This window comes from Pelophylax lessonae (genome assembly GCF_965119305.1).
Source record: "Pelophylax lessonae genome assembly, chromosome: 3".
Lineage (NCBI taxonomy): Eukaryota > Metazoa > Chordata > Amphibia > Anura > Ranidae > Pelophylax > Pelophylax lessonae.
Genome location: NC_138770.1, coordinates 53,198,449 through 53,210,771, shown reverse-complemented (window position 1 = coordinate 53,210,771; position 12,323 = coordinate 53,198,449). Strand labels below are relative to the sequence as shown.

Genomic DNA, 12,323 nt, shown 5'->3' with positions numbered 1-12,323 from the left:
AAGTGCACTTCAGGTCAGAAACTGATGGCCGGACATTCTCCTATAGGATTTTCTGGTAGAGCGCAGAATTCAATGTTCCATCAATTATGGCAAGTTGTCCAGGTCCTAAAGCTGCAAAGCAGTCCCAGACCATCACACTACCACCACGTTTGACTGTTGGTTTGATGTTCTTCTTACGAAATGCTGTGTTAGTTTTACGCTAGATGTAACGGGACGCATACCTTCCAACTTTTGTCTCATCAGTCTACAGAATATTTGCCCAAAAGTCTTGGGGTAATCAAGATGTTTTTTGACAAATATGAGACAAGCCTCTGTGGCCTTTTTGGTCAGTAGTGGCTTTGGAACTCTCCCATGGACGCCATTTTTGCCCAGTCTCTCTTTTTGTTGAATCATAAACACTGACCTTACCTGAGGCAAGTCAGGCCTGCAGTTGTTTAAATGTTGTTTGGGCTCTTTTATGACTTCCTGGATGAATCGTCATTGTGCTCTTGGAGTCATTTTGGTAGGATGGTCACTCCTAGGAAGGTTCACCACTGTTCCACGTTTTCTTTATTTGTGGATAATGGCACTCATCATGATTCCCTGAAGTCCCAAAGCCTTAGAAATGGCTTTGTAACCCGTTCCAGACTGAAATGCATGCCAATCTGTTTCTCACCTTACATTTCTTTAGATCGCGGCAAGATGTCTTTTGCATTTTTAGATCTTTTAGCGTGCTTCACTATGTCAGACAGCTTCTTTTTAAGAGATTTCTTGATTCAACAGGTCTGGCAGTAATCAGGCCTGGGTGTGGCAAGTGCAATTTAACTCAGATTTCTAAATAAATGTGGTTAATCACAGTTCATTCATGATTTAGAAAGGAGAGACGGGGTGGGCATTGACTTTTTCACATAAGGGTCAGGCAGGCTTGAACATCATTATTTAAAAACTGCATTTTGAATTTACCTGGGTTATCTTTGTGTAATATTAAAATTTGTTTGATGATCATTTAAACGTGACAAAAATGCAATCAAATTAAAAAAAAAAAACAAAAAAAAAAAAAAACAGGAAAGGGTTAAATAGTTTTTCACAGCACTGTACACACACACACACAAATATATATATTTATTTCTTCCACTTACCACCAATGTAAAGAGCATTCTTACTTCTTCCCACTGACCACCAAAGTAAAAAGCATTCTTCCCACTGACCACCAATGTAAGGACCATTCTTCCCATCGACCACCACAAACTAGAGGCTAGTACACACTGGTTAGCGCACTCAAAAATTGTCTGAAAACGCTGATCAGTTGCCGATCGGGAGACCTCTTTCAGTCATGCCCCTTCTGTTGTACAGACGGGCCAAATGTCAGCCAGTTTCTTTTGAACTGGCTGATGCTGCCCTATATTTTGCATGTATGAATGGCCATTAAGGAGCATTCTTCCCACTGACCATCAATGCAAGGAGCATTCTTCCAACTGACCACCAATGTAAGGGACATTCTTCCCATTGATCACCAATGTAAGGAACATTCTTCCCAATTTTGTTTATTAAAAGTCTTGCAATCAATAAGCATAAAATCAATATACATAAATAAATATATACATATTTACATGAAAAGGGGGGAAAAAAAATACATAGCAAATTCTGCTCTCAAATAAAGACTGCCTTTACAGCAAAAACAAAACTCACATCATGAAACACATCATTACCGGAAAAAATTATCTTAATAAGACTCACACCACCACACCAGACATCAAACCTGCGAGGTCAAGAAACAAAACCACTCCCATTATGCATGCAGCCCTTCTTCAAAAATGAAGATATTAACTAACAAAAGCTAAGGGCGTGAAAGAAATAGCATAGGAAAAAAGCTTTTCACCCAGAGATGGACAGTTCACCAAAAGCAGGTCTGATATTCCTCCACGCCCTTATCCAGACCGCTCGAGGCTCCCTGCCCTTCTCAAGACCCCGAATCTTCCCAACCTCACCCAGAATATCGTACACCACCACCTCGACAGGGAGGACTTTCTTCCGCAGGGTAATCTGGCACCGTGCATTCCACGTGAAGTAACGGACAACTATACTAACTAGAAAAAGTGTATCCAAATCAAAATCCCAGCGAGTCGGGAATGCCCCGTACACCCACTCCGCATAACTCATGCGATAGAGAAAGGGGATGCCTAGAGCCCTCCCCACCCTTTTATACACCTCTATGTTAAAGGGACACTGGAGCAAAAAGTGGTCCATAGACTCCACTTTACCAACACACTCCGCTCTAGGACAATCCCGATCATCCACAGGGCGATGCTTCAGGTTCCCTCTCACATAGAGCCTTCCATGGAAAGCGAGCCAGGCTTGATCCCTAAACTTCAAAGGGATTCTTCCTAAGTTAATTAAACGCAACCCCTCCCTCATTACGGGGCCTGGGCAATCCCTTAAGGTCAGCGACACACTGAAAGCAGAGCCCAAAATCCTCTTCTCCAGAAGCTTTCTGGGGAGGGACTTGATATCCCCCACTGTCACCTGCCACTGCCTAAGTATTTTCAGACAGGGGGCAACATAAGCCGGAAGCTTGCCATGTCGGACTCTCAGACTTTTCACTGGCCCGCCATCTTCCCAGCATCGCAGAAAAGGCCTAAACCAAGATTGAAAAATACCCACCCATCCCGGCGGGGTCTCTGCTAACATATTACCAAGATTATACTTTAAAAAAAGCAGAGAAAAGAAAACTATAGGGTTGACCATTCCTAGACCACCCTCCCGCCTGGACAGGTAAGTTACATTGCGTTTGATCAGGTTCAGCCTATTTCCCCATAACAGTTGGAAAAAGCAGCTGTACACCCTTGCATAGAGAGATTCTGGCAAGATACAGACAAAGCTGACATATAAAAAGATTGGGATCAGGTAAGTTTTAATCAAGTCAACCCTTTCCCTCAAGGAAAGTTTCCATTTCTTCCAGCTTGCCACCTTGGCATTGGCATTCAACAACCTGCTTTCCCAATTTCGATGACCATAGTCACCAGGACCAAATTTGATGCCCAACACTTTAATTTCCTGCTGGGGCTCTGGGAAGGCATCCGGAAGTTCGAAGCTTTCACCCTCCTCACCCATCCAGAAAACTTCACTCTTTTCATGATTGATTTTAGAGCCAGAAGCCTCAGTGTACTGCTCTATCACAGAGACCACCTCCTGCGCCTCCTCCATCCCAGAGATAATAACAGACACATCATCGGCATAGGCCACGACCTTCAAAGGTGGCACACCAGCAATGCCCAAAGGCACCCCACACAACGATCCACTCTCTAACCTTCTTATGAAGGGGTCGATTGCGAATACATATAGCAGGGGGCTCAAAGGACACCCCTGGCGCACACCAGAGCCAACCTCAAAAGGCCGTCCAACCCAACCATTAACAAGTGGGAAGCTCTCAGCCCCTTTATACAATGTTTTCAGCCAATCAATAAACCTCCCCTGCAGGCCGTATCTACCAAGTAGCAAATACAGGTACTCATGATTGACTCGATCAAAAGCCTTCGCCTGATCCAATGCCAGCAAGTACTTTCTCCAGTCAGCAGCCCTGCATCGCTCCAAAGCCTCCCGGACAGCTAAAATTGCTGAAAAGGTACTTCTGCCCTGGACCGAGCAGTGCTGATGATTGGACAACAAATCGCCTGCTACTGACGACAAGCGCCAAAAAAGAATCTTCGCCAAGATCTTTCTATCAACATTGAGAAGACTGATGGGGCGCCAGTTCTCAATTATTGAGGGGTCTTTACCTTTTGACAGAAGAATCACAGCGGATTCCCTCATGGAGGGAGGGAGAGAACCCTCTTCTAAACAGCTGTTATAAACCTCCGCTAAAAAGGGAGCCAGAATGGACTTAAAACACTTGTAAAATTCAGCTGTCAACCCATCTGGCCCAGGCGACTTTTTGGTAGCCAGCTTCTCTATAGCACGAACTACCTCATCCGCTGAAATTGGTTCTGTCAAATCCATCAAAGGCAATGTATCATTTCCCAATCCTGGAGTAGAATCCAGAAAGCTTTCCATCCTGTCCCGACTAAGGTCCTTTCTTCCCAGAAGGTCTGCGTAATATGACCTGAAGATCTCCAGGATCCCTGATCTGGACTTCACCAGGGAACCCGTACTATCCCTCAGACCTATGACCGTCTTAACTGCTATGCCTTGCTTACAGTTCTGGTAAGGATCAGGCGAGTGATATTTCCCATAATCTCTCTCCAGAACCAAAGAGGCATGCCGGTCGTATTGACACTTCCTAAGAAGAAGCTTTACCTCCGAGATCTCCCCTGGATCTCCTCCATACGAGACAAGACGATCAAGCTTCCTCCGCAAATGCTGGTAGGCAATATACATACCAAGCTGCTTCTTCTTACTTATGGCCTTGAAAAGTCCAATCGCCCTTTGTTTCACAAGCTCCCACCACTCTGACTTACTGCTGCAAAAGTCCAGAATAGAAACCTGTGCCTGAAAAAAATCCTCAAAGGATTGTCTTACCTCTACATCTTCCAGGAGAGCCGAATTCAGTTTCCAGGTACCCCTTCCCCTGGGTGGAGTGTCCGAGGCATTCAGAGTCACAGACAGCATACAGTGGTCAGAGAACTCCACCGCCCTCAACTCAGGAGCCGAGAAAGCAGAGTTCTCCTTTAAAAAAAACCTATCTATCCTACTCTGACTATTCCCTCTCTGAAATGTGAATCCCGTGCTGCCAGGGCAGTGCTTAATGTGCACATCTACCAGGCCTGCTTGTCTAACCATATCTCTAAGAAAAACGCTATCATAACCCAGCCTGTCTATGGAGACCCTCCTGTCTTCAAGCCTAATTATGGTGTTAAAGTCACCTCCAAAGACAACCTGCTGGGATGTAAAAAGGAAGGGCTTGATCTTTGTGAGGAGGCATTTCCTGTCCCATTTTGACTGCGGTCCATAGATATTGATCAGGCGCAGGTCCTGCCCCCTAACAGAGACGTCTAAGACCATGCATATCCCCATTTCTACCTCAATTATCCGCCGGCACGTTACCATATCGGTTTTAAAAAGAACCGCTACTCCGCTGCAAGGCTCAGCCGCAAGAGACCAAAAGGAGGGACCGCATCTCCACTCCCTTTTTGCTAGATGGACATCGGCCAAAGTATTGAGCCAGGTCTCTTGCAAAAATAAAATCTCAGCATCAAACTCACTGAGCAAAAATAAGGCAATATCACGAGCTCTTGCAGATTTCAAGCTGGCGACATTAATGGTCGCCACCTTTATCAGAGCGGGCACTGCCATCAGGATGATTGGGGTAGTCGTTTCTTAACCTCCACCACACTCTCATCACCCGAAACAGCTCTCTTTACACTATGTGACTCCCCCTCATCCATAGATGATAAACAAATAGATAAATCTGACACCAACTCCTCCCCTGATAAAACCGAAAATGTGTTGCCAAGAGGAACCCCTCCTGGCTCTAACTGTAAGGAAGAAACGACCACTTTACTGGTCTTCCTCTTCTTCTTTTTCTTCCTCTTTGTCCTCTCCCACCCCTCCTCATCCGAATCCTCCACAACAGAGGGTGAGACATGGGACATGGACACCCCTCCCTCAACCCCATCGACCCCACCACCATCCAGCACCCCTGCACCCTCTTGGCCGCGTTTGCGGTGTCGAGGGACAGGGACTGGAGGTGGAGTAGGCCGAGGGGGAAGATCCACTATACCCGCCCCCCCAGCAGCTTCCGCTAGTCTGGAGGATCTACGCACAGTAGATGTAGGAACAACCACAGGAGGGACAGACTCAGGGACCACATCACCAGGGGAAACAAAATCTGACACAACAGACACAGGAAGGACAGACTCAGGGACCACATCACCAGGGGAAACAGAATCTGACACAACAGACACAGGAGGGGCAGCAACAATTTCCTCTCTAACTTCAGCTGCTTCATCTTCTTTATCAAGCCTCTGCAGCTCAGTCTCCAATCCTGGCAAGTTATGCAGTGCCTCTGGGCACTGGCTATATGGATGACCCAGCTGCTGGCACAAATTGCACCGAATCTGGGTGCATTCTCTGGCCAAATGGCCTAAATCCTGGCACAGTGAGCACTTCTTGTGGGTGCAGGACGATGCAAAGTGGCCTTTATCACCACATTTATTGCACACCTTAGGCTGACGTTGGTAGAAAATGGTCAGCCTATCCCTACCCAGAAAGGCTGAGCAGGGAAGGTGCTGAACTACATCGCCCAGCACCCCCAATTTTAGTGACACTGTCCAGGCCCCTGTCCATATCCCATGCTCATCAAGGACCTTCCGCAGTGGAGTGAGGACCTCGCCATATCGGCGTAGCCATACTAATAAATCAGCCTCTGGTATGGATTCGTTACGCACCAAAATGGTCACTGATTTTATCAGAGGCTGTCTTGAAATCACTTTTGGCACCAAACCACTCCACTGCTGAAGGCCCTTGCACCTCCTAAATCTCTCCCAGAAGAGATCCAAACTTTCAGGTTTTACAAACGACAAATCAAATTCATAACTCCCCACCGGGCAAATTAAAGCAAAAATATCACAGACTTTAAACCCCATTTCCAAAATCAACTCAGCCACCCTCCCCCTTACTGGTGGAGTTCCATCCCCCACCCACCTCAACTGTACCACATTCCTCCTCCTATACCCACCAAACCTCCCTGAATTTTGACCAATAACAGAATTCCCACCACCCACCCTGGTGTGACTCCCCAAAGCTGAAGCATAGCTTCCAACATTCCTCCCAGCAGAAAATCCATCAGTTTTTTTTAAATTATCTGACACACACTTAGAGATAACGATTGCACAGATTCGGGATTGATCTGTGCAATCGAATCTTTCCTCTGCTGAGCAGGAGGAGAAATGTCATTTTTATTTTTCCCAGCATTACTAACCCCTTCACCACCACCCACCACATTCATTGCTTTAACATTAATGTCATTTTTTATACTTGCTGGGATATTTATTATTGCTGTTGTCTTCACAGCAGAATCCATAGCTGCTGCACTGGTAAAAACTCCAGCTGTCATCTCCTCTTCCACTAGGACAGGGTTTTCAGCTGTGGAAATAGCATTCTGTTTTAACACAGCAGCAGGTAAAGCATTGCAGGATATTTCCATTGCTACTTCCATTCCACTTCCAGAACCATGTTGATCCCCTCCCCCATCAGCACTCAGCTGGTCAATCAGCACTGGAAGACTGGGAGGCTCAGGTGAACATGAAGCAGGCTCTTTGGAGCTGGCAGCCATTTTGCTTGCCGTGGGACTACTGGTCTCAGCCAGACCAGCAAAATCCATGCCTGGGGTGTTTAATGCAGGTCCATCCACATTCATCTGATGGTCCGGGGATTCCACGGTCAGGGATTTTCCTTGCATGTCTGTCGGTTTCTCCACAGCGGTAACTCCCATAGGTAGCTGTATGCAGAGCTCCTTCTCACCTGGGACACCATCCACTACAGCAGATGGGGCAGACATGTTGGATGGCAGCATGGTGTACTGGGATTTCTCCACCATTACTGGCTTTGCTGGCCTGTATCTCCTCTGCCCATCCTCAGGGATTTCTGATGGATCATCAGAAAAGACAAACTTGTCTGCTTTCAGGGGTGACTCCATCTGCTGGATGAATGTCAGGGATCCATGTCCACTCTCAACCCCCTGGCTGGTTGCCGCTGGTGATTCCCAGTTCTGGCATGGGGGGAGAGGTGCAGAGGCAGATGGAGCCTGGTCATCCATTAACTGAGCCTGCTGATCCACAGAACTTGCTGATGCTTGGCTGGTAAAACGCCTCTCATTGTCAAACTTTTCTTTAAATGCTCCACTTCTATCTTTCAGCCTTTCCAATAATAAAGATTGTTCCTTTACCTTTTCTTCCAATTCCTGTAACTCAGGCTTCATGGCTGTGCGATTTTTACTCCAGGCCTGGAAATACTTGGTTTTGAAGGATTTGTGTTCAGCCTTCAAAACTTTAAGTTTTTTTTCCGCTCTCCCAATCGCCCTAAAACGATTGATAACCTTCTGGCTGAAGACATCCGCATTCTCACCAGGGCCTGGACCCACAGACAGGTCCTCCACCTCCTCCTCACTAGGCCCCGTGTCATCAGGGGGATCCCTCCCAGGGCCTCCCCCAGGATCAGGCATTGTTCCTGGGCCAAGCTAGCAAGCAAGGCCCAGGCTTGAAAAGGGCTGGATCTCACAGAGAGCTCTTTGGGTGTGTCCTCCTCCTTCTTCCCACTGACCACCAATGTAAGGGACTTTATTCCCACTGATCACCAATGTAAGGAACATTCTTCCCACTGACCACCAATGTAAGGGACATTCTTTCCACTGACCACCAATGTAAGGGACATTCTTCCCACTGATCACCAATGGAAGGGACATTCTTCCCACTGACCCCCAATGTAAGGGACATTTTCCCCACTGATCACCAATGTAAGGAACATTCTTCCCACTGACCCCCAATGTAAGGGACATTCTTCCCACTGACCCCCAATGTAAGGAGCATTCTTCCCACTGATCACCAATGTAAGGAATATTCCTCCCACTGATCACCAATGTAAGGAGCATTCTTCCCACTGATCACCAATGTAAGGAGCATTCTTCCCACTGATCACCAATGTAAGGAGCATTCTTCCCACTGATCACCAATGTAAGGAGCATTCTTCCCACTGATCACCAATGTAAGGAACATTCTTCCCACTGACCACCAATGTAAGGAACATTCTTCCCTGACCACCAATGTAAGGAGCATTCTTCCCACTGATCACCAATGTAAGGAGCATTCTTTCCACTGATCACCAAAGTAAGGAACATTCTTCCCACTGATCACCAAAGTAAGGAACATTCTTCCCACTGATCACCAATGTAAGGAACATTCTTCCCACTGATCAACAATGTAAGGAACATTCTTCTCACTGACCACCAATGTAAGGGACATTCTTCCCACTGATCACCAATGTAAGGGGACACTCTTCCCACTGATCATCAATATAAGGAGCATTCTTCCCACCAATCACCAATATAAGGAGCATTCTTCCCACTGACCACCAATGTACCATGAGTTGTAGATATAGTAAGGGGTCCTTGAGACTGGAACATTATTTCCGGAGTTCTTCCAATGTTAAAAAGGCTGAGAAAGGCTTTCCTAAATCCTTAACCGATAAACCACAAATGAATTCCTTCATTTTTTTTTGTTTCAAGGGAAGCCCTATAAGCTTTGTAATGAGTGTGGAAACGGAACCTAGTTTAGGCTACTGGAACCCCTGGGAGATATAACAAGCCAGCATGTGACTATCGTTGGAAGAAACCACGACCCCTAAATATTGGTTTTAGGGGGAACGGGTCTGAACAAGGACAAAAATTCCTGACACTTCTGAGACATTGGAAATAAATACATTAACATGGTAATATGCAGGTTGCCCCAGTCATGTGACTACTTAGACTCTACCATACTCATAAGCTGTGTATCTTTGGGTTTCCCCTACTTACCGGTTTTGGCTTGAACCCTGTGTCATCGATACTCGAAGACTGGACTATAATCCGAGGGACAGGCTGGAAGAGAGAAAAAGGATGGGATTTGTCATTTTAATTTTGTGTAGAATGAACAAGCTGCGAAATCAGGGATCTCCAAGCTATGGCCCTCCAGCTGTTGTGGAACTACACATCCTATGAAGCATTGTAAAACTGACATTCACAGACATGACTAGGCATGATGGGAATTGTAGTTTCTGAACAACTGGAGGGCCCATAGTTTGGACACCCCTGCACTAAATGTATCCAAAACAGAGTAAAATAAATCTGCAGTTTATACGTTTGGTTTCTGTTGACGGTCCCCTCTTTGGGCACCTATTCTTGCACCTTCTGGAACACATGTTCAGACTGCTGCTCACCCTTCTGGACCATGATACATGATAGGACTTCATCTAGTGACCTTCATAACCTGCCTATAGAGTTGGCCATTGTCCAGAAAGCAGAGGCACTATAGAGCTGTAATGCAGCATATGGGGGGGGGGGGGGGATGGAACAAGCTTTGTAAATGTACAAAAATTGACAGTAAGAAGTCTTTTTATAAAAAAAACAATCGCTATGCAAATGCCTCAAGAATATGCACAACCGTCACAAATAATCCCCATAATCGAATATGCTTATTTCGTATTATTTCTACTCTGTCTAGTGGCCATAATGGGCTATTATACTGATCGAGGTAAAATACAGAATTATAGCCACTAGATGGAGCTGACAGTCACAGGAAGTAAACATATTAGACACAATACAGGGATTTTTTTGTGACAGCTGTATGAATCCTTTAAGCATTCACACAATTAACCTTTTTTTTTTTAAAAAGACCCCTAATGGTGTAATTAGACCTGGTTTGTGTTTTTATTCACTTGCCAAGGGTCAATATTGTGAATACAGATATTGTCCCTAAGAGTATGCATATGCCTACTTTTAGAAAGTCCACATTTTCTTTTTTTATAGGTTCTATGAGCTCCAGCTGCTATAGTGGGGGGGGGGGGGGGGTCTTACAGCAAATTTTATACACCTAATGGTGCCTATTCAGGACGAACAGGAAAACTTTACTAAACTCTATAGCAATTTAAATGTACATATCCAATATATTTAAGACTTTTTGGAAAAGATTATAAATTGCTTAACAAATTTGAGGTTGATTTAAGGCACCCTAATTCTGTAAACGTTACTGTGGAGGTGAAATATGCTTAATGTAATTTACAAGAGTCATTTTTAATATTTAAAAATCTGAAGCTTTCATTAACCACCTCCTCCTGGAAGTTTTTTTTTTTTAATTCTTAGTTTTTACATCATACAGGGATTATCGTTGCCTGCAGGCTCTCACAAACAACAAGCAGCATGGGCAAGGAGCATGGTACACATAAAGAAATAAAGTCGTAGAATCACCGCAGATAGACCCGCAAGTATAATGTGTAAAAAAAAAAAAAAATGCTATAAAAATTTTCATCAAGTCAGAAACCGTGTAGCTCCTTTCGCCCAAGGACCCCGGACGAGCTTAAAACCCTGTATACCTTTTTCAGTACAAGCGGAAAAAGACTAAAAGAAAGAAAGGAAAAGTAAAGGAGGAAGAAAAGAGCCAGAGAAGGGGACGGGGATGGGGACCGGGGGGAGTCGGGGGGAGAGGTTAGGGAGAAGAAAGTGTGTGCGCTGCCCGAGTAGCGCTAGCAGCAGAAGGTTTTACCCCCTTCATGACTGGCGCATTGTTTTGCTATTCGCCACTGCGCTACTTTAACTGGTAATTGCACGGTCATGCAACACTGTACCCAAATGAAGTTTACATCATTTTTTCTTTTGGTGATATTTGATCACCACTGGGTTTTTATTTTTTTTATTATACAATAATAATTCTTCAAAAACTTCACAAGTCACATGTCACAAGTAATGGCAGTGATCAGGGGCTGATTCTGCTAACACTGTATTTTGGGGAAACTAGTATAGTTCTGATCGTGATCAAGATACTGATCTGTACAGACACGAATATTAATGGCGGTGATCAGCGAATTATAGCGTGACTGTGATAGTGTGATGAGCAATCTGGCGCTGACACTGGCTGGGAGGGTCACTAACGGACATCGATAGTGACATTAGTACAATGATAATACTGTACACTGACGCTGTACTAATGACACCGGCTGGGTGACCGGGGTGATCAGGAAGGCATTCAAGGGGTTAACTGTGTGCCTAACAAGTGTATGTGTGCTGCTTTTACTCACTGACCTGGCCGGGTTTTTCTCATTGCCTTTATTTCTGAACGGCAGGGAGAAATCCAGCCAGAGCATGTGTTTACAAACACACAGATCTATGCTGCGATTGGCCAAAGCCAATCAGCAGGTATACAGCGCCTAAATGATTGGCTGTAACCTGCTGATAAACTCAAGCTGTGTCCAATCGCAGCACAGGCCAGGAGGGGGGCACCCCTTATGAACCAGGAAGTACACTGTGATGTATGGGTATGTAACGGTGCCTAGCTGTGCCGCCCGCTAGCAGTAAATGTAATGTTAGTGGGCGGAATGTGGTAAAATAATCCCTGGTGATCCTGCCATTGAGGTCCTTGTTCAGGTGACAATACTCTGTCCATGTCTCCCAATTGTGCTCCTGCATTGTCACATGGGCTTCTAATAGTAACTACTGTTTAAATATGTATTGGCACCAGGATTAACCCCCCCCCCCCAGCAGATCCGCTATAGCGGCATTGGCGCATCCACCCACCAAGGACCCCCGCTGATGACTGAGGTAGGGACCTCTATGATGGTGGGGAGGGAGGCCTTGGGGGAGCCTGGTACATACCGAGAGGCCA

The 12,323-nt window shown here is 45.5% G+C and overlaps 1 protein-coding gene across 2 annotated transcripts in view; it reads right to left on the bottom strand.

The window, feature by feature from the left end:
• The window catches only part of KIF13B (kinesin family member 13B), a 518,118-nt gene that overhangs the window by 12,777 nt on the left and 493,018 nt on the right, over positions 1 to 12,323 (bottom strand). For both annotated transcript variants that reach the window (XM_082248971.1, XM_082248973.1), the window contains one exon: positions 9,485 to 9,547. In XM_082248971.1, the coding sequence (XP_082105097.1) occupies positions 9,485 to 9,547 (63 nt within the window). The remainder of the gene's footprint in view (positions 1 to 9,484; positions 9,548 to 12,323) is intronic.